Source organism: Nerophis ophidion, linkage group LG15 (assembly GCF_033978795.1).
Source record: "Nerophis ophidion isolate RoL-2023_Sa linkage group LG15, RoL_Noph_v1.0, whole genome shotgun sequence".
NCBI classification, from domain to species: Eukaryota; Metazoa; Chordata; class Actinopteri; order Syngnathiformes; family Syngnathidae; genus Nerophis; species Nerophis ophidion.
In genome coordinates this window covers 54367442-54394215 of record NC_084625.1, presented here as the reverse complement: position 1 = coordinate 54394215, position 26774 = coordinate 54367442, and the positions used below count along the sequence as shown (strand labels likewise).

General features: G+C 41.1%; 1 protein-coding gene across 5 annotated transcripts in view; it reads right to left on the bottom strand.

Annotated features, from left to right (window-relative positions):
* The window catches only part of LOC133569785 (WD repeat-containing protein 37-like), a 37127-nt gene that overhangs the window by 7994 nt on the left and 2359 nt on the right, over positions 1-26774 (bottom strand). For 2 of the 5 annotated variants that reach the window (XM_061922404.1, XM_061922405.1), the window contains exons 2-11: positions 20096-20312; positions 13966-14062; positions 13725-13820; positions 12158-12222; positions 7747-7885; positions 6526-6597; positions 6396-6440; positions 6250-6326; positions 5944-6178; positions 3295-3436 (exon numbers count right to left, since the gene is read on the bottom strand). In XM_061922404.1, coding sequence (XP_061778388.1) covers positions 3295-3436; positions 5944-6178; positions 6250-6326; positions 6396-6440; positions 6526-6597; positions 7747-7885; positions 12158-12222; positions 13725-13820; positions 13966-14062; positions 20096-20242 — 1115 coding nt within the window. In that variant the 5' untranslated portion in view covers positions 20243-20312. Of the gene's footprint in view, positions 1-3294; positions 3437-5943; positions 6179-6249; positions 6327-6395; positions 6441-6525; positions 6598-7746; positions 7886-12157; positions 12223-13724; positions 13821-13965; positions 14063-19770; positions 19817-20095; positions 20313-26774 lie in introns of those variants that run through there. The other 3 variants (XM_061922403.1, XM_061922406.1, XM_061922407.1) reach the window with 3 other exon arrangements.

The following is a 26774-nucleotide window of genomic DNA, read 5'->3' as shown; positions in this document are numbered from 1 at the left end:
CCCACAGGGTCATGTCAGAAGACTGGTGAAAGTCTTCTAAAACCCCACAGGGTCATGTCAGAAAACTGGTGAAAGTCTTCAAAAACCCCACAGGGTCATGTCAGAAGACTGGTGAAAGTCTTCTAAAACCCCACAGGGTCATGTCAGAAGACTGGTGAAAGTCTTCTAAAACCCCACAGGGTCATGTCAGAAGACTGGTGAAAGTCTTCTAAAACCCCACAGGGTCATGTCAGAAGACTGGTGAAAGTCTTCAAAAACCCCACAGGGTCATATCAGAAGACATGTCTTCTACCAACATGATTTGGCCCAAAGTGACCAGCAGACTTTTTTTTTCAACGAAGCATTAGACTTGACAGCTGAGACAGGCATCATCACACTTCAACACATTAATACATTTCATTTTTGTCTTCACACAATCCAACTTGTGGCAAACTTCGTTCTTGCTGAGAAAGTCAACTTCTTGTCTCTCATGGACACACACCTGTTGTTGTTGACTTGGGACTGACTAGCGGCTGCACGACACCAAGGCGGTGGAGCAGAGACAGGTGGCAGGCTTACACACACACACACACATGCATCCACAAAAATATACACCACCCTCCACCCAACGCCCTTGACGCGAATCCCTTAAGGGAGACGAGCTGAAGAGCTGCAGCCAGTCACCGTGGCCCCCACTCCCTCCCCTCTGTTGCAAGTCTGGAGATGTATGTTGTAAAATGTATATGTGCTTTGCTTTGGAGGTTTGATCCCACTCCAGACTGGGCCCCCTTAGCCTCATCCTTCCCAAGCGTGGACCTTTTTCCCATCTTTTACGGGGCGCCTTGTGGCGACCCATCAGCGTTCCTGTTCTGTAACCCTGCACACTGTTTGTTTGTCTCCATCTTCAATGGGTTTGTGCTGAAAACAAAGTGTTGTTGTACTTGTGCAATGACAATAAAGATCTAGCTACATATAGTCTTATTGACATGGTGCTGGGATAGACACGCCGAAAGAAGAAGTCAACTAGAAGAGCTCTGCTCCTGACACAAAACTTTTGACCAGAAAACTGTATTATCCCCGACTACTGATTGAGATCACAGCCACAGGACAGCTTGCTAACATATTCCACTTCAACTCTGCCCCGCGGGAGGCACAGGCTTGTTAAAATAAGAAAACGGAAAGTGCCGAAAAGCCGGGGGCCAAATAGCTAACTGCTAGCTCGGAGCAATTGCCTGGCAACCCAAAGCTAACATATTTTCAAGGCTTCTGACCACACAAGTAAGGCTGACACGGTGCAAAATACGTGAAAGAAAAAGACTAAACCCGTAGAGCCGCCGCTTGCCGCAGAAACTACCAGCACCGACACGACAAGAGTTGGTCAAGGGGTGGAAGTGGACTCAAGAGTTCGTAGGAACTCCACTAAACAATAGAAGTAAGACACTCTCCAAGAAGAGAGGATCAATGGTGTACAAGAAGATGTTGCAGATGATCAATATCGTAATGATAGGATGGAATTTACAAAGTTGAGAGAAGAAATGAAGATTGTCTGTGAAGAAGTTGAAAGAGGAGAATGCAACATTGTGCCAGCAAAACAACACATTGACTTGTGCTATTGTTACAAAGAAGGAATTGACTGAAGTTTTAAAGTCCTACTGAAATGAGATGTTCTTATTTAAACGGGGAAAGCAGCTCCATTCTATGTGTCATACTTCATCATTTCACGATATTGTCATATTTTTGCTGAAAGGATTTAGTAGAGAACATCCACCATAAACATCGCAACTTTTGGTCGCTAATAAAAAAGCCTTGCCTTTACCGGAAGTAGCAGACGATGTGCGCGTGATGTCACGGGTTGTGGAGCTCCTCACATTGTTTACAATCATGGCCACCAGCAGCGAGAGCGATTCGGACGGAGAAAGCGACAATTTCCCCATTAATTTCAGCGAGGATGAAAGTAAGAGTGAAGGACTAGAAAAAAAAAAAAAGAGGGCAGTGGGAGCGATTCAGATGTTATTAACCACATTTACGAGGATAATTCTGGAAAATCCCTTATCTGCTTATTGTGTTACTAGTGTTTTAGCGAGATTATATAGTCGTACCTGAAAGTCGGAGGGGTGTGGCTACGGGTGTGGTGACCGCCTGTGTCTCTGAGGGAGGCCACAGAGGAGGCAAGACAGTCGCAGCTGCCTCTTTGACAGTTGCAGGAGGAACAACGCAAGCTCCGCTCATGTCTCCGGTAAGAGCCGACTTATTACCACAGTTTTCTCACCGAAACCTGCTGGTTGAAATGCGGTAGGGAACCATGTTCGCTTGACCACTCTGTTCCATATTAAAGCTTCACGGTCATCTTTAGGGAATGTAAACGAAGAAACACCGGCTGTGTTTGTGTTGCTACAGGCGGCCGCAATACACCGCTTCCCACCTACATCTTTCTTCTTTGACGTCTCCATTATTAATTGAATAGATTGCAAAAGATTCAGCAACACAGATGTCCAGAATACTGTGGAATTATGAAATTAAAGCAGACAAGTTATAGCTGAGATCGGGCTGGAATAAAATGTCCGCTACAATCCGAGACGTCACGCGCACCCGTCATCAGACCGACGTTTTCAACAGGATACTTGACACGAAATTTAAAATTGCAATTTCTTAAACTAAAAAGGCCGTATTGTCATGTGTTGCAATGTTAATATTTCATCATTGATATATAAACTATCAGACTGCGTGTAGTCTGTAGGCCTTTAATGAAGAGATGATGTGGTGGACCACTAGATGGCGCCCGCCTACCACAGTGTGACAATCACAATATTTCATAAAACTACAGTAGTTGTTTGTAATATATTATGTTGTATTGTTTCTCACACAATATTATTCTCCAAATATTACTTTTTCATTCAAAAAAGGCAAGTTATGTGTTAAAACTGAATGACTTGGAGTCATTTGATTGGTCGGCACTGATCTGAGATAAGGTTGTTTTGAATGACAAACTCCAGGGTGGAACCAATTGAGCTGGTAAGTTTAGTTACTACTGTATGATTTTAGTTTTGATGTTGTTGTCCCTCCCACCACATCCATGACATTTACATACATGCGTCATGGCCAACTAGATCATGTCATCTGTGGATGTTTCAAAGTAGCCACAGCAACTCAGCATCACTATGAGCAGAAGAGGAGGACTCGGTAATGAATGGAAGACTTTGCAAATGTGTCACTGGAGGTGTGGAACACAAGTCAGTGACGAACACAGCCATGGCTACAGCGCCACTCTGTGGACAAAACAAAGACTGCAGCAGTGAACTGGAGGCTGGGACTTACTCGGTGTGTCCCTGGAAGACATTGACAGAGTGGATTGATGGATCTCTGAAGTCCCACAGTCTGAAGGTGGTGTCCCTGGAGGAGGTAACAACCAGTCGCTGGGTGGGGTGTGTGCAGCAGTGGGTAAGTTCCTGGTCGTGGCCTGCAACAAAGGAACCGTGGGGGGTCACATCCATTCTCCATTATTTAAGTACAACATTGTGTTCACTCAAGTTCCTGTGAGTGGACTTTTTTATTTCAAGTATTCTACTTTGCTGCATTTAAAACGTATCCATTGAGTAGAAAAAACAGCTGAAAAGAGTAGTGGCTAAGTCAATTCTGCAGTTAGAAACTATTATTACTCAGCTAGTGGAAAGAGAGACTATTGGTCTGTCCGATGGTGTCGAATCACGCGGGACTATTTGAAACATCAATTATTTCAGTAAATACAGGAAGAAGCTCAGCATCATCATCTCATACAAACCCACTTCCTGTGTGACAATCACCACCAGAGGACACCGTGGTATATGGACCATGCATTCCTGTTATTAGCACAAGAAGAGAATTGTACCTAAAACACAACTCAATAACTATTAGAGCCTGTCCGTACAAAATAACATTCAAAATGCATGATAAATGTGTCAGGAGTCATCATTGCAACAACAACAACAACAACAACAAGGAATGTTGGAAATGATCCTTGTGTGCCGACATCCCAACTCAAGTTACTAATCTCCCTGAGTACCATGTTCTGGACTGCAAATAAAACCCTGTCCCAGACTTCTGGTTGAGCGTAGACGGTGTAGGGCCGGGTGTCAAACGTAGGGCCACAAAATGAGTTTGCCAAGTATAAAAATGAGCTGCAATGTTTCAATGAAAAAAGCTGCTGTTCTACATGTGTCCACCGGATGTCGCAATAGCAATTCAAGCAGAACAAAGGGTTCCAGGAACCCTAAAGTTCCTGAACTTTTGGTGATAAGAGGCATAATCAGCGTGTTGGACTTTTAACAATGAAACTGTTATCCTATCACAAAACTCCATTCTGCTGAAATGTGACATAATGAAGGTGTTAGCATGAGCTAATACAGTCTGCTGAAAAATGACATAATGAAGGTGTTAGCATGAGCTAATACAGTCTGCTGAAAAATGACATAATGAAGGTGTTAGCATGAGCTAATACAGTCTGCTGAAAAATGACATAATGAAGGTGTTAGCATGAGCTAATACAGTCCGCTGAAAAATGACATAATGAAGGTGTTAGCATGAGCTAATACAGTCTGCTGAAAAATGACATAATGAAGGTGTTAGCATGAGCTAATACAGGTGTCCAAAGTAAAGCCTACTGATTTTAAATGTGTCAGGTGGGGCCTCCAATAAAAGTCAGGTAGTTGGAGGTAATGTTATTAAGCATCTAAGGTGATGTTTAGGAGTTTGATGCTGAAGATGTTGTAGAGGAGCATTCACACATTGCTGTAAACTGTAAGATAACGATGGCAAAAAGTTTTTCCAAACAAGTTGTGAAGACGACGCCAACACAGATTGGTGCAGAAGTACCAGAGATCGCACTGAAGTCCTCCACCCTCTACCCGTATTAACCGTGATACTTCCGTGTTTACCTCCGCCCTCCTGCTCCACTTACTGGCCAAGCTGTTCAGTGTCAATGTCCAGAGGAACATGTGACTTCATGGCGGCGTTAACGCAGCGTGAATGTCCAGAAGAACATGTGACTTCATGGCGGCGTTAACGCAGCGTGAATGTCCAGAAGAACATGTGACTTCATGGCGGCGTTAACTCAGTGATGTCACAAGAGGATGTTTTTTTTCTAGGCACATTTCTCACCACCACCACCACCACCACCACATTTGTTCAAGTGCTATGATTTTGACACAGACTCTAGAGTCCTTTCTTGTGTTTCTTTATCTCAAGATGGATGTTTACTTGTCTTTTCTCTACTTCACACGAACAAAGTGAATGTGAAAGGGTAGACATAATACACTTTTAGCTTCAGTTTATACCTCTTTAGTCAGGAAGTATACTTGTATTAATGTGACTGCTCTGCACTTAAGTGTACTGTTTACCTGCACTGATGAGCCAATGAATACATCAGTCTGCTGTCTGACTTGTGAGTACTGATGAGCACATGAATACATCAGTCTGCTGTCTGACTTGTGAGTACTGATGAGCACATGAATACATCAGTCTGCTGTCTGACTTGTGAGTACTGATGAGCACATGAATACATCAGTCTGCTGTCTGACTTGTGAGTACTGATGAGCACATGAATACATCAGTCTGCTGTCTGACTTGTGAGTACTGATGAGCACATGAATACATCAGTCTGCTGTCTGACTTGTGAGTACTGATGAGCACATGAATACATCAGTCTGCTGTCTGACTTGTGAGTACTGATGAGCACATGAATACATCAGTCTGCTGTCTGACTTGTGAGTACTGATGAGCACATGAATACATCAGTCTGCTGTCTGACTTGTGAGTCCTGCTAGTCTTGACTACATACAAGTTTACATTCTGGTTATCTTTGTACTTTTCCAAGGAAAAGGTCATGTTCATGAAGTTTGACTTTGGCGTGGTGAAATGCTGTGAAGTGGTGTGTTTATTTACCAGTGAGTGGGTGTGATTATTTACCAGTGAGCGGGTGTGTTTATTTACCAGTGAGCGTGTGCACCAGCTCAGACGTCTCCACCTCATACAGGTTGGCAGCACGATCCCAAGAGGCGCTCACCACCTGTCTGCCGCCCACCAGCCAATCAGCGGCGATGACCACACCCTGGTGGCTTTTCAGTGTTGCCGTAGCAACCCGGATGGTGGGGACCTCGCACGGGCCCTCGCCGTCCACGTCGCCCTCTTCTCTGTCGGAGGAATCCTGGTCTTCCTCACACGGGGCCTGAAGGTGCGCACACAGTCATTCCACAAGGCTTCCAGCATGTTCCAGGTGGAGAGAAGTGAAGGACTCACACTGACATCTGCTGGAGGCGGGGGGGCCGGGAGCTGCACCATGTAGCGCCAGATGTGAGCCGTCTGGTCCCCAGAGGCTGCACACATCAACCAAGCCCCACATGGAGATGAGCAAGAAGCACAAAGCAAAGTATGGAAGTTCTCACCTGTCAGGGCCATCTGCTCCGTGGGATGGAACTTGATGGAGTTGACTGTGGAGGGATGAAGGAAAGTGAGACAACTATACTACAAAGTCACTGTTGCATAGGAGGGTGAAGAACAAAGGATGGAGTCTACCTGATCCTGCATGGCCAGCATACTTCAGCAGACACTTTCCAGTCTCGATACTCCACAGCAGGGCCGAATGATCTGGGAAGTTATTGCTACTTAGACTGATCCACAACTGTTCAAATGATGGCCACGAGTCATCCATTCAAGGCTCACAAGGTCAAATGATGGCCACAAGTCATCCATTCAAGGCTCACAAGGTCAAATGATGGCCACAAGTCATCCATTCAAGGCTCACAAAGTCAAATGATGAACACAAGTCATCCATTCAAGGCTCACAAGGTCAAATGATGGGCACAAGTCTTCCATTCAAGGCTCACAAGGTCAAATGATGAACACAAGTCATCCATTCAAGGCTCACAAGGTCAAATGATGAACACAAGTCTTCCATTCAAGGCTCACAAGGTCAAATGATGAACACAAGTCATCCATTCAAGGCTCACAAGGTCAAATGATGAACACAAGTCATCCATTCAAGGCTCACAAGGTCAAATGATGAACACAAGTCATCCATTCAAGGCTCACAAGGTCAAATGATGGGCACAAGTCATCCATTCAAGGCTCACACTTCATCACCAGATCAAAGTCACGGAGCAGGAGATAGAAAGTAAATAGTAGGTAAGAATGTCCTCCAGTGACATTTAATGTTTGACATCATTATATTAGGAGATGAAGTGCATTGTTTTACTTATTTAATCTTGAAATATACATTTACCGCTGACATGTTTAAACACTGTTTTATCAAACAAAGCACATTCCGCAGTATTGCTTTATTTTTATTATTTACACCTCAGCATGTTCTATTTGCTGTATAGTTTGAATAATCTTATATTTACATTGAACACTATGGTTGATTATTACATTTTCACAATTCTAGCACTTAAATTATACGACAAGTTTTATCGGAGTGGGTTTGACTAGACGAGCTGGTCTTTCTACTCATGTGTTGTATTTAATAAAAGGCTGCAGTTAATAAACCACACATGTTGTCATATGTGAGCAAGTATGTCTGCAACTGTTGCACATTTACAAACATCTGTGTTACTTCATCATTTAGAAATTAATATATGGACGCATTTCTGTCAACTACGTCACAGTCGTGATGCATCAACTAACCAATCCCTTTTCCTTATACATACATACATACATACATACATATACATATATATATATATATATATATATATATATATATATATATATATGTGTGTGTGTAGTAATGTGGTGCACCTGCTGATGCGGTCCCCAGAACGACTGGCTGAGTCCTGGTCACACTGAGGTCCCAGATGCCATCACGATGGCCGACATACTCCTTCTGCAGCTGGCACACCGCCCTGGACCCTGTGGTGGCCTTGAAGCTGGACACAATCTGAGCGGGAAGACCGAGGAGAAAAATGGGGTCAGCGTCCATCTATCTTCAGCCGAGTCCACTTTAAGAATGCTAGCCTGTATCCGAAAATGAGGAAGGATGATTGGCGACACATTGAAAAGGAACATCATCATCAACATCATCATCATCACCATCATCATCATGTGTTCTGTGAGAAGATCCTGAGACTTATGAAACAGTTAATCTTCTATTATATAATTAACAATATTGACTTATTTCTGCTTCTGCATCTTTACTTTGTATGCTATTTGGCGTCAACATTTCCCCACCAACCGAGCAGCTTGTTGTTCTTGTGAATGTTGTGCAGCCCTTTGAGACACTTGGGATTCAGGGCTGTAGAAATAAAGGTTGAGGTAGTAAAGTGCTGGTCTTCCAGAGAGATTGGTGCACCGATCAGTTCTCCATGCCAGGTGTGTCAGTCTCATCTTTCAACACATCACATGAAAGTGTGTCCCGGGGTCAAAGTTAGCCTATTTCATCCAAGTTATTTGACAAATCAAACATAATAATGATGGTAATGAGGCTACTGAAGCATTATTTGTGCTCATCAATATTTTCAACTTTCATTTTACAGCACTGTGATTCTGTTATATTTATTGTACATCATCAGAAGCATTTAAATAATTGTCTTTTTATATCTCAAAGTGTTCTTCCTGTCTTTGATGTGTTAACTTCATGTTGACTTGAGTTTTATTTGCTAAGACTGCATCTGTTCAAAACTATGAATCACTTTTTTGGTTTAAGGTACATGTTTTGCTCTACCACAATGTCATGAATTTAAATTAAATTCCGTCAAAAGTGATTTAATAAATGAAATAATTAATTTCTACTTTTGAATCCCTTGACAGCACTGCTGTGTTATAAGCACATGTTGTACATAAACTTCAACTTTATCATAAGAATGTTGAAATAAAACACAGATCAGATTCTTCACCCTTGCTCCTGATGGCTCAGGTGAGTTAGCGCCTTCCATGCCTTCAGTGTGCGAATGTGAATTTTAATTTTCCTGAAGGAACTCTACTGAAGGAATCAATAAAGTACTATCTATCTACAAACCCCGTTTCCATATGAGTTGGGAAATGGTGTTAGATGTAAATATAAACAGAATACAATGATTTGCAAATCCCTTTCAAGCCATATTCAGTTGAATATGCTACAAAGACAACATATTTCATGTTCAAACTCAAACTTTTTTTTTTTTTTCAATTGATCATTAACTTTAGAATTTGATGCCAGCAACACGTGACAAAGAAGTTTCGAAAGGTGGCAATAAATACTGATAAAGTTGAGGAATGCTCATCCATCCATCCATCCATTTCCTACCGCTTTCGGGGTCGCGGGGGGCGCTGCTCATCAAACACTTATTTGGAACATCCCACAGGTGTGCAGGCTAATTGGGAACAGGTGGGTGCCATGATTGGCTATAAAAACAAAATGCTCAGTCTTTCACAAGAAAGGATGGGGCGAGGTACACCCCTTTGTCCACAACTGCATGAGCAAATAGTCAAACAGTTTAAGAACAACCTTTCTCAAAGTGCAATTGCAAGAAATTTAGGGATTTCAACATCTACGCTCCATAATATCATCAAAAGGTTCAGAGAATCTGGAGAAATCACTCCACGTAAGCAGCATGGCCGGAAACCAACATTGAATGACTGTGATATTCCATCCCTCAGACAGCACTATATCAAAAACCGACATCAATCTCTAAAGGATATCACCACATGGGCTCAGGAACACTTCAGAAAACCAATGTCACTAAATACAGTTGGTCGCTACATCTGTAAGTGCAAGTTAAAACTCTACTATGCAAAGCAAAAACCATTTATCAACAACATCCAGAAACGCCGCCGGCTTCTCTGGGCCCGAGATCATCTAAGATGGACTGATGCAAAGTGGAAAAGTGTTCTGTGGTCTGACGAGTCCACATTTCAAATTGTTTTTGGAAATATTCGACATTGTGTCATCCGGACCAAAAAGGAAGTGAACCATCCAGACTGTTATCGACACAAAGTTCAAAAACCAGCATCTGTAATGGCATGGGTAACTTACACATCTGTGAAGGCACCATTAATGCTGAAAGGTACATACAGCTTTTGGAACAACATATGCTGCCATCTTAGTGCCGTCTTTTTAATGGACGCCCCTGCTTATTTCAGCAAGACAATGCCAAGCCACATTCAGCACGTGTTACAACAGCGTGGCTTCGTAGTAAAAGAGTGCGGGTACTTTCCTGACCCCCTGCAATTCAGACCTGTCTCCCATGGAAAATGTGTGGTGCATTATGAAACGTAAAATAGGACAGCGGAGACCCGGGCTGTTGAAGGACTGAAGCTCTACATAAAACAAGAATGGGAAAGAATTCCACTTTCAAAGCTTCAACAATTAGTTTCCTCAGTTCCCAAACGTTTATTGAGTGTTGTTAAAAGAAAATGTGATGTATCACAGTGGTGAACATGCCCTTTCCCAACTACTTTGGCACGTGTTGCATCCATGAAATTCTAAGTTAATTATTATTTGCAAAAAAAATTAAGTTTATGAGTTTGAACATGAAATATGTTATCTCTGTAGCATATTCAACTGAATATGGCTTGAAAAGGATTTGCAAATCATTGTATTCTGTTTATATTTACATCTAACACAATTTCCCAACTCATATATCTATCTATCTATGTGACCTATGATGTCACAGTCTGGGTACCACTCCAGGTGTGGTCACAGATACAAACCATTTAGCATAAGTGAGTTGTTGCCCCATGCAGGTCACCACTGAGAAGACATCTTAGAGCTGAGTTGAACTTGTCTCTATTTTTCAACTGGAGGGACTAAACATCAACAAAGAACGTCATCTCAATGATCAATCAATGTTTACTTATGTAGCCCTAAATCACGGGTGTCTCAAAGGGCTGCACAAGCCACAACGACATCCTCGGCTCAGATCCCACTCAAGGCAAGGAAAAACTCAACCCAATGGGCTAAAAATGACAAACCTTGGAGGGGACCGCAGATGTGGGGACGACCCCCCCCTGGGTGACCGGTGCAATGGACGTGGAGTGGATCTGGTTAATAATGACTTATTTTCCACTCCATGTCTTCATCTAGATGAGTTTTTGGAAACATTTAATAATAACTGAAGTATAACAAATGTGTAAACTGGACATAAAATTCATATTTTAAGTGCCAAAAGTAATTATTTTAATCATAGAGAATGAAATGTTTTCTTAATAAAATGGAGCTCATTAGAAAGGAGAATAAAGACAAGATGTCGCAACTCCAACTAGTAAGTAAGTACATTTTATTTGTAAAGTGCTTTTCCCAGATCAAATCAAAGCACTGTACAAAACCGAAGTGAACACAACAATTCAATTAAAACAACAGCATCATAAATAGGATAACAATGATAGTTAACTAAAAAGAGAAGTCTTCCAAATGTTTCCTCAAAGTGTCAACACAGTCAAGAGCAGGGAGGGACACCAAGTTCTTCCAGGGTCTGGGAACTATGGTCTACTAGGTTCTATAAATGCAGCTACAAATATACACACACACATGTTCTCCCAATAATCTCTCTCATTTTGAAGAGGTAACAGACATTACCCTTAGCAACAAAACTCAAATGTCTCCTGACCCACTTCCTGGGAGACTCACCTGGAGCTGTCTGCAACATGTCAGTTGAGTAGACCTGCCTTAGACCCAAGACCCTCTACGGGCTTTCCCATGGACTGGACTTTCACATTTCTATTATGCCAACACGTCAGTAACAGAACCACAGGAGGCAGGAGGGGGTTGTCACATCTGCGACCCCTTCCCCAGGTTTATTGGTTTTCCTAGCTCACACTTTGGAATGGTTTCCTTGTCTGGATGTGGGGTGAGACCAGGAGAGGATGTTGTGCAGCCCTTTGAGACACTTGGGATTGAGTAGAGGCTAAATGTAAGTGATGCTATCAAATGTAAAGTACTGAGACTGAGGTGCTGAGCCAAGGTCAGCCTGCAGTGAAAATGTGATGAAGAGCCACCACGGCACATTAGCCATGGTTCTTCTCCTCGTAGCTGCACGCTTCACCTCTTCAGTCATGGCAGGTGTGCCATTGTTGCTAAATATAGCGACTGTCAAGTGCAAGTCAATGCTTATTAAAGACAAATAGACCTTGCACAAGATGGATGTCCTTGCACTGTTTGACAGTCACCTGATCAAAGCCTTTGCAAATATTGACACACCCACTACCTGGATCGCAAAACATACTAGTCCAGTACCTTGCTGGTGGAGGCTTTGTAGGTGGTCTTCAGCTTCTGGGACAGCTGGCTGGTGCTGTGGCTGGCTGTGGGAGAGAAGCATCACATTAAAGGACACACCTTTTTATACAAATATATATATATATATATATATATATATATATATATATATACACTAGCATACGTATATGTGTGCATATACATTGGGGCAAAAAGTATTTAGTCAGCCACCAATTGTGCAAGTTCTGCCATTTAAAATGATGACAGAGGTCTGTAGTTTTCATCATAGGTACACTTCAACTGTGAGAGACAGAATACTTCTTCCTCCAAACACCACCAGTTGAGTTTATACCAAAAAGTTCTATTTTGGTTTGATCTGACCACATGACATTCTCCCAATCCTCTGCTGTATCATCCATGTATCCATTTTGGTATCAACTCAACTGGTGGTGTTTGGAGGAAGAAGAATACTGAGTTGCATCCCAAGAACACCATAACTACTGTGAAGCATGGGGGTGGAAACATCATGCTTTGGGGCTGTTTTTCTGCTAAGGGGACAGGACGATTGATCCGTGTTAAGGAAAGAATGAATGGGGCCATGTATCCTGAGATTTTGAGCCAAAACCTCATTCCGTCAGTGAGAGCTTTGAATGGTTGACCAAATACTTATTTTCCACCATCATTTACAAATAAATTCTTTAAAATTCCTACAATGTGAATTCTTGGATTTTTTTTTCCACATTCTGTCTGTCACAGTTGAAGTGTACCTATGATGAAAATGACAGACCTCTGTCATCATTTGAAGTGGGAGAACTTGCACAATCGCTGGCTGACTAAATACTTTTTTGACCCACTGTGTGTATACATATACACACATACATATATATATATATATATATATCTATATATATATATATGTATATATATATAAAAATATATATACACATATATATATGATGAGCCACAGGTTTTAGAAGCTGACTGATAAGCAGAGTCAGCAAATAGCTAAACAAGAAATACAACCTACAAACATAGTAAAACAACTACTTACTGTACAACGTCTGCTCTCACTGGGATAAAGTCAAACAATTCATCAGAATCCTCACACAGTTAAAAAAAAAACGCAAACAAGGGTCTTTCTTGCCATCTTGGGCTCTAAGTTGAAGTCAAAGTTGACCAACTTCTCAGCTTATGGCCACAACCTGCATGATTTATAATCGAAAATTAGCTTTCACCTACTCAGAGGCGATGCAGCAGCTCACTATGTCAATAGAGGCATCAGGTGATAAAAGTAATTCCTCACCGTTAGCGCTTATAATAATAATATTGTGAATGTCTGGTCCATAAACAGGTCAGGACATGAAAATGGAGTATTGTTGATGTTTTTGTGTATTTTTAGAGGCCCTTTGGGCACAACAGATGAATTGTTAGCCACCCGTACTTGCCGTATATAACGTAAATAAAAGTGAATATGCATAAAAAGAAGAAAGACGTGTGTTTTCCACAGTGAATGATAAGCACATTTAAAGAAGGCTGTTCCCCTGAAGGAGATCAGACCAGCACAACAACATGAGAAGTGGTACGAGACCTTTGGTTTTCAGGACCCCCTTGGAGGAGTCTCCTCCTTCAAGATTCTGCCCGTCGCCAGTCAGGCGTTCATTCAGAGACTCGATTTCCCGCCGTACTGTAAAGTTAGCAGAGAGCAGAGGCAAACGCTGATCTCACTCTGGTCAATCAACACCCAGGATCAATGAAGAATGTTCCCAACAGAAGGGCTTCTGTGACCAGGACTGAGCTCTCGGATCACATCCACAAGAGGGTTTACTCACGTTCAATGTTTTCAATGTAGAGATTCTCAAACTCCCGTTCAATCTGACCAAAAAGATCTAGAAGATTGTTACGCAGGGAGTGCGGCAGCTTGGAGTCCTGCAGAACAACACAAAGAGATGTTATTCTTCAAACAAAAAAAATAGTTGTGTCTTCTTCAAACACCAAGCCTTCAAATGTGGGATTTAGTTGCCAAAGCAGCCAACTGGGCTCCTTTAACTGATTAGGTACACCTGCATGCAGGAGCTAGAGCACTTTTACATATGCTTCCCTCATAGAAGGTGATACATGTCTATGTTTTACAGGATGCAGGAGTTATACGATGCATCATACAGAGGGACTTCAAATAACAATATCACTAATACTCCTGAATACACAGTTGGCACCTTTTGCATGTTTGTTAGTTGGTTTTATGGTTGCAATGACATCAGGGCTCCTTTTGGCACTTTTATTTCCATGTATTCATGAGTCAGCATAAAATAAACGAGACGTGTTCTTGCCTCTCGTAAGCATTGAGAATTATTGCCCTTGATTAACTGTATTAGTGCTCCTAGTCCAGTTCAGGTGACTTAATAACTTAACAGCGGGGTCAACCTTGTAAGTGCTGACCAGCAGTGGCATGCAAAGTCTGCATTTGACAGCTCTAATAAAGAGCTGAGTCCTATTTCCTTTCTGCAGCCAACTGTTAAGAGGACAAGGAAACCAAATACTTCACTGTCGCTCTTTCTTCTGGCAACGGGTCAAAAAGCCACAGTTTGTCACGGCGATGTTAGTCCTTGAAGGGTTCAGTCGGCACGACACGGCAGTAAGGAAGAGTACATTTAGTGTGTGGAACATCTTAGTCCTCTAAGGGTTCTGGCAGCACCACACAGCAGTGAGAAAGAGAAGAGAAACCAACAGGCAGCCATTGTGTTTTAAGCTGCTTAGTTCTAAACCTAAACTCTCAGGAATATTTAGGCTCGTAATGCCAGCGGGTGAAAGGGCATTGTGAGATGGACTATGGAGATGGACTCAACTAGCATGGTGAGAAAGAACTAATATTAAAGTTTGATGAGGGTCAGTGCAAGCTGAGCTCCAGTGGAGAAGAACTTGTACGTACACGACTAGCTACACTGATACCATTATCTGTCATGAAGTATGATCAACTAGCTTCCAGTAGACCTTGCTCAACTTCATGTTCTTCAGACCACAAACTAGAAGTAGATCTAGTCCTGGTCCATGGTTCATTTGTATTAAAGTCCTGGTCCATGGTTCATTTGTATTAAAGTCCTGGTCCATGGTTCATTTGTGTTAAAGTCCTGGTCCATGGTTCATTTGTGTTAAAGTCCTGGTCCATGGTTCATTTGTATTAAAGTCCTGGTCCATGGTTCATTTCTGTTAAAGTCCTGGTCCATGGTTCATTTGTGTTAAAGTCCTGGTCCATGGTTCATTTGTGTTAAAGTCCTGGTCCATGGTTCATTTGTGTTAAAGTCCTGGTCCATGGTTCATTTGTGTTAAAGTCCTGGTCCATGGTTCATTTGTGTTAAAGTCCTGGTCCATGGTTCATTTGTGTTAAAGTCCTGGTCCATGGTTCATTTGTGTTAAAGTCCTGGTCCATGGTTCATTTGTGTTAAAGTCCTGGTCCATGGTTCATTTGTGTTAAAGTCCTGGTCCATGGTTCATTTGTGTTAAAGTCCTGGTCCATGGTTCATTTGTGTTAAAGTCCTGGTCCATGGTTCATTTGTGTTAAAGTCCTGGTCCATGGTTCATTTGTGTTAAAGTCCTGGTCCATGGTTCATTTGTGTTAAAGTCCTGGTCCATGGTTCATTTGTGTTAAAGTCCTGGTCCATGGTTCATTTGTGTTAAAGTCCTGGTCCATGGTTCATTTGTGTTAAAGTCCTGGTCCATGGTTCATTTGTATTAAAGTCCTGGTCCATGGTTCATTTGTGTTAAAGTCCTGGTCCATGGTTCATTTGTGTTAAAGTCCTGGTCCATGGTTCATTTGTGTCAGAGGCACATCACAGGTTAAAAGTGAGGACAAGCACAGAATAAAATAAGATGTAAGTATTTCTTTCATTCACCAGCTGGGTTCTGGAACATTGAGCTCCTCCTTTGGCTGCTGACCTGTGTCAGCTCCTTTTTTTTTGGTGAATACCAATACCGATCATATGTGTTAACTGTCATGTTTTAAACGTATTTAGTGCAACTTCCTGTAACATTTTATAAAGTATTCTCCTCCTCTGTGTGTAATATGTTCAGTCTTGTCCTCCACTCATACTTCAACTTTATTTGCCATGATGGAGTTGATGAGCGGCTCCACACTGTGTATGGAGACACATCATTGGCTGCTAGCTGTTTGTCAGCCGAGGGACTTCAAATAAATAAGGGCATCAGAAATACATTGAATGAATTGACAATGGCAATCACATCGTCCGACAGCTGATAGATCGGTACGATCGTGGATAAAAAAAACAAGGAATGTCCAAAAAATCGTGGTCAAAGAGATGTGTCACATCCATGATGTACATTTTTACATTTATGGCTGATATCATTTTCTCTCCAATATTCTGTTTGCTTATTTCCTCTTCTCAGAAGGTCCCAGTTGGACTTCTGTAGAAGAGTAGCAAGCATGTTCTTCTTTCACCACGTCACCTTGCAACTAGCCTAGCACGGCTCTCCTCTTCTCTTCATCTGCATTTTAAAGTCATGTCCCTGCTTTCAAAACAGTCCAGGCTCCAATCCTCACCTCCAAGACACAAAGCACTTCCTGTTCAGTGCAAAATACAGCAGCTTCAAAATAAAACACGGCAGAGCCAACCAAAATTCTACGCCCATTTTTTCCAAACGTTGCACAAGTGTAAGTTTTTTTGTTATTGAAGTCAACTTTTTTGTAGGAATTTGAGTTTTCAAATAAACATCTAAATGTGATTGGATTCATACATTTTAGACTTTTTACATCTGAGTGCATAAAACTGCTAAAATGATGAGTGAAGGGAGTCATGTTACTTCTGAATGTTCATCAACGATTGTCTCAAGTTGCTAAACTCTACAATAATATGCAATATAAGATACAAATATTGTCTCAAGTTGCTCAACTTTACAATAATATGCAATATAAGATACAAATATTTGGGTATATGTGACAGCGCCCTCTTCTGAAACCACCACAATAAAGAATGAACACTCCCCAGTGATGGAGGTCATGCAGCATCAAACCTCCGACCTCACAGGACCTTCCAAACTGACCTCCCAGTACAAACCAGTCCTTCTCCAATAGTGGGGTAGCATGCTGGGGGTCGGGGGGGTGTGACCTCAGTTAAGAGCATAAAAAGCGCTGATGTTTACAAAGATTGTTTCCACTGCAGATGATGGCCATCATCAACTTGTGACTTGGTACTAGTCTTGTTTCCACTGTAGATGATGGCCATCATCAAGTAGTGACTTGGTACTTGTCTTGTTTCCACTGTAGATGATGACCATCATCAAGTAGTGACTTGGTACTTGTCTTGTTTCCACTGTAGATGATGGCCATCATCAAGTAGTGACTTGGTACTAGTCTTGTTTCCACTGTAGATGATGGCCATCATCAAGTAGTGACTTGGTACTAGTCTTGTTTCCACTGTAGATGATGGCCATCATCAAGTAGTGACTTGGTACTAGTCTTGTTTCCACTGTAGATGATGGCCATCATCAAGTAGTGACTTGGTACTAGTCTTGTTTCCACTGTAGATGATGGCCATCATCAAGTAGTGACTTGGTACTTGTCTTGTTTCCACTGTAGATGATGGCCATCATCAAGTAGTGACTTGGTACTTGTCTTGTTTCCACTGTAGATGATGGCCATCATCAAGTAGTGACTTGGTACTTGTCTTGTTTCCACTGTAGATGATGGCCATCATCAAGTAGTGACTTGGTACTAGTCTTGTTTCCACTGTAGATGATGGCCATCATCAAGTAGTGACTTGGTACTAGTCTTGTTTCCACTGTAGATGATGGCCATCATCAAGTAGTGACTTGGTACTAGTCTTGTTTCCACTGTAGATGATGGCCATCATCAAGTAGTGACTTGGTACTTGTCTTGTTTCCACTGTAGATGATGACCATCATCAAGTAGTGACTTGGTACTTGTCTTGTTTCCACTGTAGATGATGGCCATCATCAAGTAGTGACTTGGTACTAGTCTTGTTTCCACTGTAGATGATGGCCATCATCAAGTAGTGACTTGGTACTAGTCTTGTTTCCACTGTAGATGATGGCCATCATCAAGTAGTGACTTGGTACTAGTCTTGTTTCCACTGTAGATGATGGCCATCATCAAGTAGTGACTTGGTACTAGTCTTGTTTCCACTGCAGATGATGGCCATAATCAATAAGTGACTTGGTACTAGTCTTGTTTCCACTGTAGATGATGGCCATCATCAAGTAGTGACTTGGTACTAGTCTTGTTTCCACTGTAGATGATGGCCATCATCAAGTAGTGACTTGGTACTAGTCTTGTTTCCACTGTAGATGATGGCCATCATCAAGTAGTGACTTGGTACTAGTCTTGTTTCCACTGTAGATGATGGCCATCATCAAGTAGTGACTTGGTACTAGTCTTGTTTCCACTGTAGATGATGGCCATCATCAAGTAGTGACTTGGTACTTGTCTTGTTTCCACTGTAGATGATGGCCATCATCAAGTAGTGACTTGGTACTAGTCTTGTTTCCACTGTAGATGATGGCCATCATCAAGTAGTGACTTAGTACTAGTCTTGTTTCCACTGTAGATGATGGCCATCATCAAGTAGTGACTTGGTACTAGTCTTGTTTCCACTGCAGATGATGGCCATCATCAAGTAGTGACTTGGTACTTGTCTTGTTTCCACTGTAGATGATGGCCATCATCAAGTAGTGACTTGGTACTTGTCTTGTTTCCACTGCAGATGATGGCCATCATCAAGTAGTGACTTGGTACTAGTCTTGTTTCCACTGCAGATGATGGCCATCATCAAGTAGTGACTTGGTACTAGTCTTGTTTCCACTGTAGATGATGGCCATCATCAAGTAGTGACTTAGTACTAGTCTTGTTTCCACTGCAGATGATGGCCATCATCAAGTAGTGACTTGGTACTAGTCTTGTTTCCACTGTAGATGATGGTCATCATCAAGTAGTGACTTGGTACTAGTCTTGTTTCCACTGTAGATGATGGCCATCATCAAGTAGTGACTTGGTACTAGTCTTGTTTCCACTGTAGATGATGGCCATCATCAAGTAGTGACTTGGTACTTGTCTTGTTTCCACTGCAGATGATGGCCATCATCAAGTAGTGACTTGGTACTAGTCTTGTTTCCACTGTAGATAATGGCCATCCCTCAGCTTGACTGACATATGAACATGATGTTAGCGTGACCGTGGTCTTCATGTCACATCTACAGTCACATTCACCATGGTTTGCCCCTTTCTTACGTTTTGAAATGAAAATACAGTATATAAAGAAGGAATTATTGTGCATCCCTGCTGAGAAGGCTTGTGTTTACAGACCTTAGCAAGCTATTGGTCCACACTCATGTTTGTTAACGTTTACATTGGTGTTTATACGTTTATTTCCTTATTAGGTGGTACTTTTTCTGTCAGTGCAGATGGAACATAAACAGTGGACATTACAAGATGGAACATGACAACTCTGTTGCTAACCCAGCCAGGAGTCTCCTTTCAAGTTGTGTAGATGTTTCTGCAGCTTTACTACATACAGTACATGCATGCAGAGTTGTCCTCCTTACATGCGTCTCCAGCATGTCTCCTCTCTGCAGGTTAGTTACAGTTCATGCAGAGTTGTCCTCCTTACCTGCGTCTCCAGCATGTCTCCTCTCTGCAAGTTAGTTACAGTTCATGCAGAGTTGTCCTCCTTACCTGCGTCTCCAGCATGTCTCCTCTCTGCAGGTTAGTTACAGTTCATGCAGAGTTGTCCTCCTTACCTGCGTCTCCAGCATGTCTCCTCTCTGCAGGTTAGTTACAGTTCATGCAGAGTTGTCCTCCTTACCTGCGTCTCCAGCATGTCTCCTCTCTGCAAGTTAGTTACAGTTCATGCAGAGTTGTCCTCCTTACCTGCGTCTCCAGCATGTCTCCTCTCTGCAAGTTAGTTACAGTTCATGCAGAGTTGTCCTCCTTACCTGCGTCTCCAGCATGTCTCCTCTCTGGCTGCCAGCCGGTCTCTCCTCCGTGCTGTTGGTGCGTCGAATGGACAGACTGTGAGCCTTGCGCTTTTGCTTGGGGTGGCGAGCAGCTGAGGCGGAGCTGCTTCCACCCTCCACGGGCATGACGCCTACTTTGCTGGGTGCTGCCGCCCCCTACCTGTAGTGCAGGCAGCGCTCACTCAACACCATCTGTCTGCAGGTACAACAGGAAGTGCACGGTGAGTGTGCGGGATCTAGCCGTCCTTGCCTGACGGATTCATCAAATTACAAGAATACATCGGATAAACACCGTAGGACCATAAGCCGCTCCTTTTTTTCCTACGCTTTGCACTCTGCGGCTTGTAAAACGGTGCGGCTAATTTGTTTTGTGTTCAACAAATAGTTTTCATAAAACACTAAGAGACACACTGAAAAGGTGTGTTATTATTTGTGCTGTGGCGCCATCTTTTGGACAAGTTCACTTACTGCTGGTGTTGTGGTTTGAACGTCTAAATTCACCCCTTCTGTTTACCGGTAGTAATAACAATAACAACAATAGATTGATTTTAATAGCACTTTTCTATAGTACATGTACCGTTTTGTCTACTACAAACCCTGTTTCCATATGAGTTGGGAAATTGTGTTAGATGTAAATATAAACAGAATACAATGATTTGCAAAAAAATTGTCAACCCATATTCAGTTGAATATGCTACAAAGACAACATATTTGATGTTCAAACTGATAAAAAAAATTTTTTTTGCAAATAATCATTAACTTTAGAATTTGATGCCAGCAACACGTGACAAAGAAGTTGGGAAAGGTGGCAATAAATACTGATAAATTTGAGGAATGCTCATCAAACACTTATTTGGAACATCCCACAGGTGTGCAGGCTAATTGGGAACAGGTGGGTGCCATGATTGGCTATAAAAACAGTTTCCCAAAAAATGCTCAGTCTTTCACAAGAAAGGATGGGGCGAGGTACACCCCTTTGTCCACAACTGCGTGAGCAAATAGTCAAACAGTTTAAGAACAACCTTTTTCAAAGTGCAATTGTAAGAAATTTAGGGATTTCAACATCTACGCTCCATAATATCACCAAAAGGTTCAGGGAATCTGGAGAAATCACTCCACGTAAGCAGCATGGCCGGAAACCAACATGACCATGACCTTTGATGCCTCAGACGGCACTGTATCAAAAACCAACATCAATCTCTAAAGGATATCACCACATGGGCTCAGGAACACTTCAGAAAACCCTTGTTACTAAATACAGTTGGTCGCTACATCTGTAAGTGCAAGTTAAAGCTCTACTATGCAAAGCGAAAGCCATTTATCAACAACATCCAGAAACGCCGCTGGCTTTTCTGGGCCCGAGATCATCTAAGATGGACTGATGCAAAGTGGAAAAATGTTCTTTGGTCTGACGAGTCCACATTTCAAATTGTTTTTTGGAAATATTCAACATCGTGTCATCCGGACCAAAGGGGAAGCGAACCATCCAGACTGTTATCCACGCAAAGTTGAAAAGCCAGCATGTGTGATGGTATGGAGGTGTATTAGTGCCCAAGGCATGGGTAACTTACACATCTGTGAAGGCACCATTAATGCTGAAAGGTACATACAGCTTTTGGAACAACATATGCTGCCATCTAAGTGCCGTCTTTTTCATGGACGCCCCTGCTTATTTCAGCAAGACAATGCCAAGCCACATTCAGCACGTGTTACAACAGCGTGGCTTTGTAAAAAAAAGAGTGCGGGTACTTTCCTGGCCCATCTGCAGTCCAAACCTGTCTTCCATGGAAAATGTGTGGCGCATTATGAAGTGTAAAATAGGACAGCGGAGACCCCGGACTGTGGCAGCGGCGGCGGCGATGACCAAGAAGAACGTGGAGTTGTAATATAATTACAACACTTTATTTACATATTTATATGCATATTTTAATAATATATATGTATTTATATAATAGGTAACTACAAGCTCCATTCACAGACAGAGTCCCATTGCTTTTATGAGCGGTCGAGCGAGTCAAAAGCTGTAAAAGAAAAAAAACAATTTTAAAATTTTTTTTACATTTTGGCGGCCGTAATTCTTTCGTGGCGGGCTGCCACAAATAAATGAATGTGTGGGAAACCGTGCAGTGGTGAACATGCCCTTTCCCAACTACTTTGGCACGTGTTGCAGCCATGAAATTCTAAGTTAATTATTATTTGCAAAAACAAAATAAAGTTTATGAGTTTGAACATCAAATATGTTGTCTTTGTAGCATATTCAACTGAAAATGGCTTGAAAAGGATTTGCAAATCATTGTATTCTGTTTATATTTACATCTAACACAATTTCCCAACTCTTGTGGAAACGGGGTTTGTAGTTGTCCATAGCGTGTCTACTCGTAAGGTTTCTACATTCATCATTTTCAATCAGCGTTATTTTGGTTTACAATATAACTACAACACTTCATATTAACTAAACAGTCACATTTGATAGTAGTGTTTCCATACATGTTTGTACATACTCTCGTAATGTCGTCTAGCTGGCAGCTAATATGCCAACACGTTTACAAGTGTCTGTGCTAACGTTATTAACTTTATAACTGCATTGTTTTTGTACCGTTTCATTTCTCAAAAATGTGTATTAGTGCCCAAGGCATGGGTAACTTACACATCTGTGAAGGCACCATTAATGCTGAAAGGTACATACAGCTTTTGGAACAACATATGTTGTCTTCCAAGCAACGTTATCATGGACGCCCCTGCTTATTTCAGCAAGACAAGTGTTACAACAGTGTGGCTTGGTAAAAAAAAAAAGAGTGCGGGTACTTTCCTGGCCGCCTGCAGTCCAGACCTGTCTCCCACGGAAAATGTGTGGTGCATTATGAAGCGTAAAATACGACAGCGGAGACCCCGGAGTGTTGAAGGACTGAAGCTCTACATAAAACAAGAATGGGAAAGAATTCCACTTTCAAAGCTTTAACAATTAGTTTCCTCAGTTCCCAAACATTTATTGAGTGTTGTTAAAAGAAAAGGTGATGTAACACAGTGGTGAACATGCCCTTTCCCAACTACTTTGTCACGTGTTGCAGCCATGAAATTCTAAGTTAATTATTATTTGCAAAAAAAAATAAAGTTTATGAGTTTGAACATCAAATATGTTGTCTTTGTAGCATATTCAACTGAATATGGCTTGAAAAGGATTTGCAAATAATTGTATTCCGTTTATATTTACATCTAACACAATTTCCCAACTCATATGGAAACGTGATTTGTATGAACACATTAGATATCTATATACTGTATCTTAGGGACCTATATACTGTAGTTTATTCTGCCTTGACACTTTGTATTGATGTTTTGTATTACATTCTTCCCTTAAATGATCATGTTTACAGTGATTGTTTTATATGTGTTTTTTATGTATGTCGCTTTGGATAAAAGTGTCTGCCAAATACTTCAACATAAACATATATAAACACCTGAAAGTCTTCATATCAGCTAAAACCACCAATCTGTTTCACCGGATTCAGAATAAAAGCAAATTCTGTCTTACCCAACAATGTTAGTATTTGAATATTGTTACTTGAAGACTTAATCCTGGTTAAAATTATACTGTTAAGAAAGTATTGTCTTATACTTTGCCTAAAATGAGAATGCATCATAATCAGTGAATTTTGATTAAGGTGGGCCTGAAAGTTTGTAAACCAAACCCCTGCAGGCGGTCATCCTCCCCCAGAAGATTTGTTTGTGATTTTCACATTCAAAAGAAGCATTCTGGTGCATTCTGACAAAATAATTTAATTATTTTCATTGACAAGCAATTCTATTATGGTCATACTTTTGTTTGCTAGCGGCTAGGATATTAGTACTATTGAAGATCTTTGCTCCTTCTCAACTCTGTGGTGATATTCTTTTCACAAAATACAACCATGGATTTAACATGAAGTGATTAACGTGGACTCCGACTTAAACAGGCTGAAAAACATACCTGGGTGTTACCATTTAATGGTAAAATGTAGGGAATATGTACTGAACTGTGCAATCTACTAAAACAAGTTTCAAATAATCAATCAATCAAGTACATTAATGTTAAATATCACTTGTGAAAAGTAATCCCCCAATTCCTATTTTCAACAGTCCGCTCATTCAAGCAGGAAAACACTGAACACCATCTTTGTTTTCTACCTGTCAACTGTCACTTTAGCATCTTTGTTTTCTACCTGTCAACTGTCACTTTAGCATCTTTGTTTTCTACCTGTCAACTGTCACTTTAGCATCTTTGTTTTCTACCTGTCAACTGTCACTTTAGCATCTTTGTTTTCTACCTGTCAACTGTCACTTTAGCATCTTTGTTTTCTACTTGTCAACTGTCAGTTTAGCATCTTTGTTTTCTACATGTCAACTGTCAGTTTAGCATCTTTGTTTTCTATCCGTCAAATGTCAGTTTAGCATCTTTGTTTTCTACCTGTCAGTTTAGCATCTTTGTTTTCTACCTGTCAACTGTCACTTTAGCATCTTTGTTTTCTACCTGTCAACTGTCACTTTAGCATCTTTGTTTTCTACCTGTCAACTGTCACTTTAGCATCTTTGTTTTCTACCTGTCAACTGTCACTTTAGCATCTTTGTTTTCTACCTGTCAACTGTCACTTTAGCATCTTTGTTTTCTACTTGTCAACTGTCAGTTTAGCATCTTTGTTTTCTACATGTCAACTGTCAGTTTAGCATCTTTGTTTTCTATCCGTCAAATGTCAGTTTAGCATCTTTGTTTTCTACCTGTCAGTTTAGCATCTTTGTTTTCTACCTGTCAACTGTCACTTTAGCATCTTTGTTTTCTACATGTCAACTGTCAGTTTAGCATCTTTGTTTTTCTACCTGTCAACCGTCAGTTTAGCATGTTTGTTTTCTACCTGTCAACTGTCACTTTAGCATCTTTGTTTTCTAACTGTCAACTGTCAGTTTAGCATCTTTGTTTTCTACCTGTCAGCTTAGCATTTTTGTTTTCTACCTGTCAACTGTCAGTTTAGCATCTTTGTTTTCTACCTGTCAACTGTCACTTTAGCATCTTTGTTTTCTACTTGTCAACTGTCACTTTAGCATCTTTGTTTTCTACCTGTCAACTGTCAGTTTAGCATCTTTGTTTTTTACCTGTCAACTGTCACTTTAGCATCTTTGTTTTCTACTTGTCAACTGTCACTTTAGCATCTTTGTTTTCTACCTGTCAACTGTCACTTTAGCATCTTTGTTTTCTACCTGTCAACTGTCACTTTAGCATCTTTGTTTTCTACCTGTCAACTGTCACTTTAGCATCTTTGTTTTCTACCTGTCAACTGTCACTTTAGCATCTTTGTTTTCTACCTGTCAACTGTCACTTTAGCATCTTTGTTTTCTACCTGTCAACTGTCACTTTAGCATCTTTGTTTTCTACCTGTCAACTGTCACTTTAGCATCTTTGTTTTCTACTTGTCAACTGTCAGTTTAGCATCTTTGTTTTCTACTTGTCAACTGTCAGTTTAGCATCTTTGTTTTCTATCCGTCAAATGTCAGTTTAGCATCTTTGTTTTCTACCTGTCAGTTTAGCATCTTTGTTTTCTACCTGTCAACTGTCACTTTAGCATCTTTGTTTTCTACATGTCAACTGTCAGTTTAGCATCTTTGTTTTTCTACCTGTCAACCGTCAGTTTAGCATGTTTGTTTTCTAACTGTCAACTGTCACTTTAGCATCTTTGTTTTCTAACTGTCAACTGTCAGTTTAGCATCTTTGTTTTCTACCTGTCAGCTTAGCATTTTTGTTTTCTACCTGTCAACTGTCAGTTTAGCATCTTTGTTTTCTACCTGTCAACTGTCACTTTAGCATCTTTGTTTTCTACTTGTCAACTGTCACTTTAGCATCTTTGTTTTCTACCTGTCAACTGTCAGTTTAGCATCTTTGTTTTTTACCTGTCAACTGTCACTTTAGCATCTTTGTTTTCTACCTGTCAACTGTCAGTTTAGCATCTTTGTTTTCTACCTGTAAACTGTCAGTTTAGCATCTTTGTTTTCTACCTGTCAGCTTAGCATCTTTGTTTTCTACCTGTCAACCGTCAGTTTAGCATCTTTGTTTTCTACCTGTCAGCTTAGCATCTTTGTTTTCTACCTGTCAACTGTCAGTTTAGCATCTTTGTTTTCTACCTGTCAACTGTCAGTTTAGCATCTTTGTTTTCTACCTGTCAACTGTCAGTTTAGCATCTTTGTTTTCTACCTGTCAACTGTCAGTTTAGCATCTTTGTTTTCTACCTGTCAACTGTCAGTTTAGCATCTTTGTTTTCTACCTGTCAACTGTCAGTTTAGCATCTTTGTTTTCTACCTGTCAACTGTCACTTTAGCATCTTTGTTTTCTACCTGTCAACTGTCACTTTAGCATCTTTGTTTTCTACCTGTCAACTGTCAGTTTAGCATCTTTGTTTTCTACCTGTCAACTGTCAGTTTAGCATCTTTGTTTTCTACCTGTCAACTGTCACTTTAGCATCTTTGTTTTCTACCTGTCAACTGTCACTTTAGCATCTTTGTTTTCTAACTGTCAACCGTCAGTTTAGCATCTTTGTTTTCTACCTGTCAACTGTCAGTTTAGCATCTTTGTTTTCTACCTGTCAACTGTCACTTTAGCATCTTTGTTTTCTACTTGTCAACTGTCAGTTTAGCA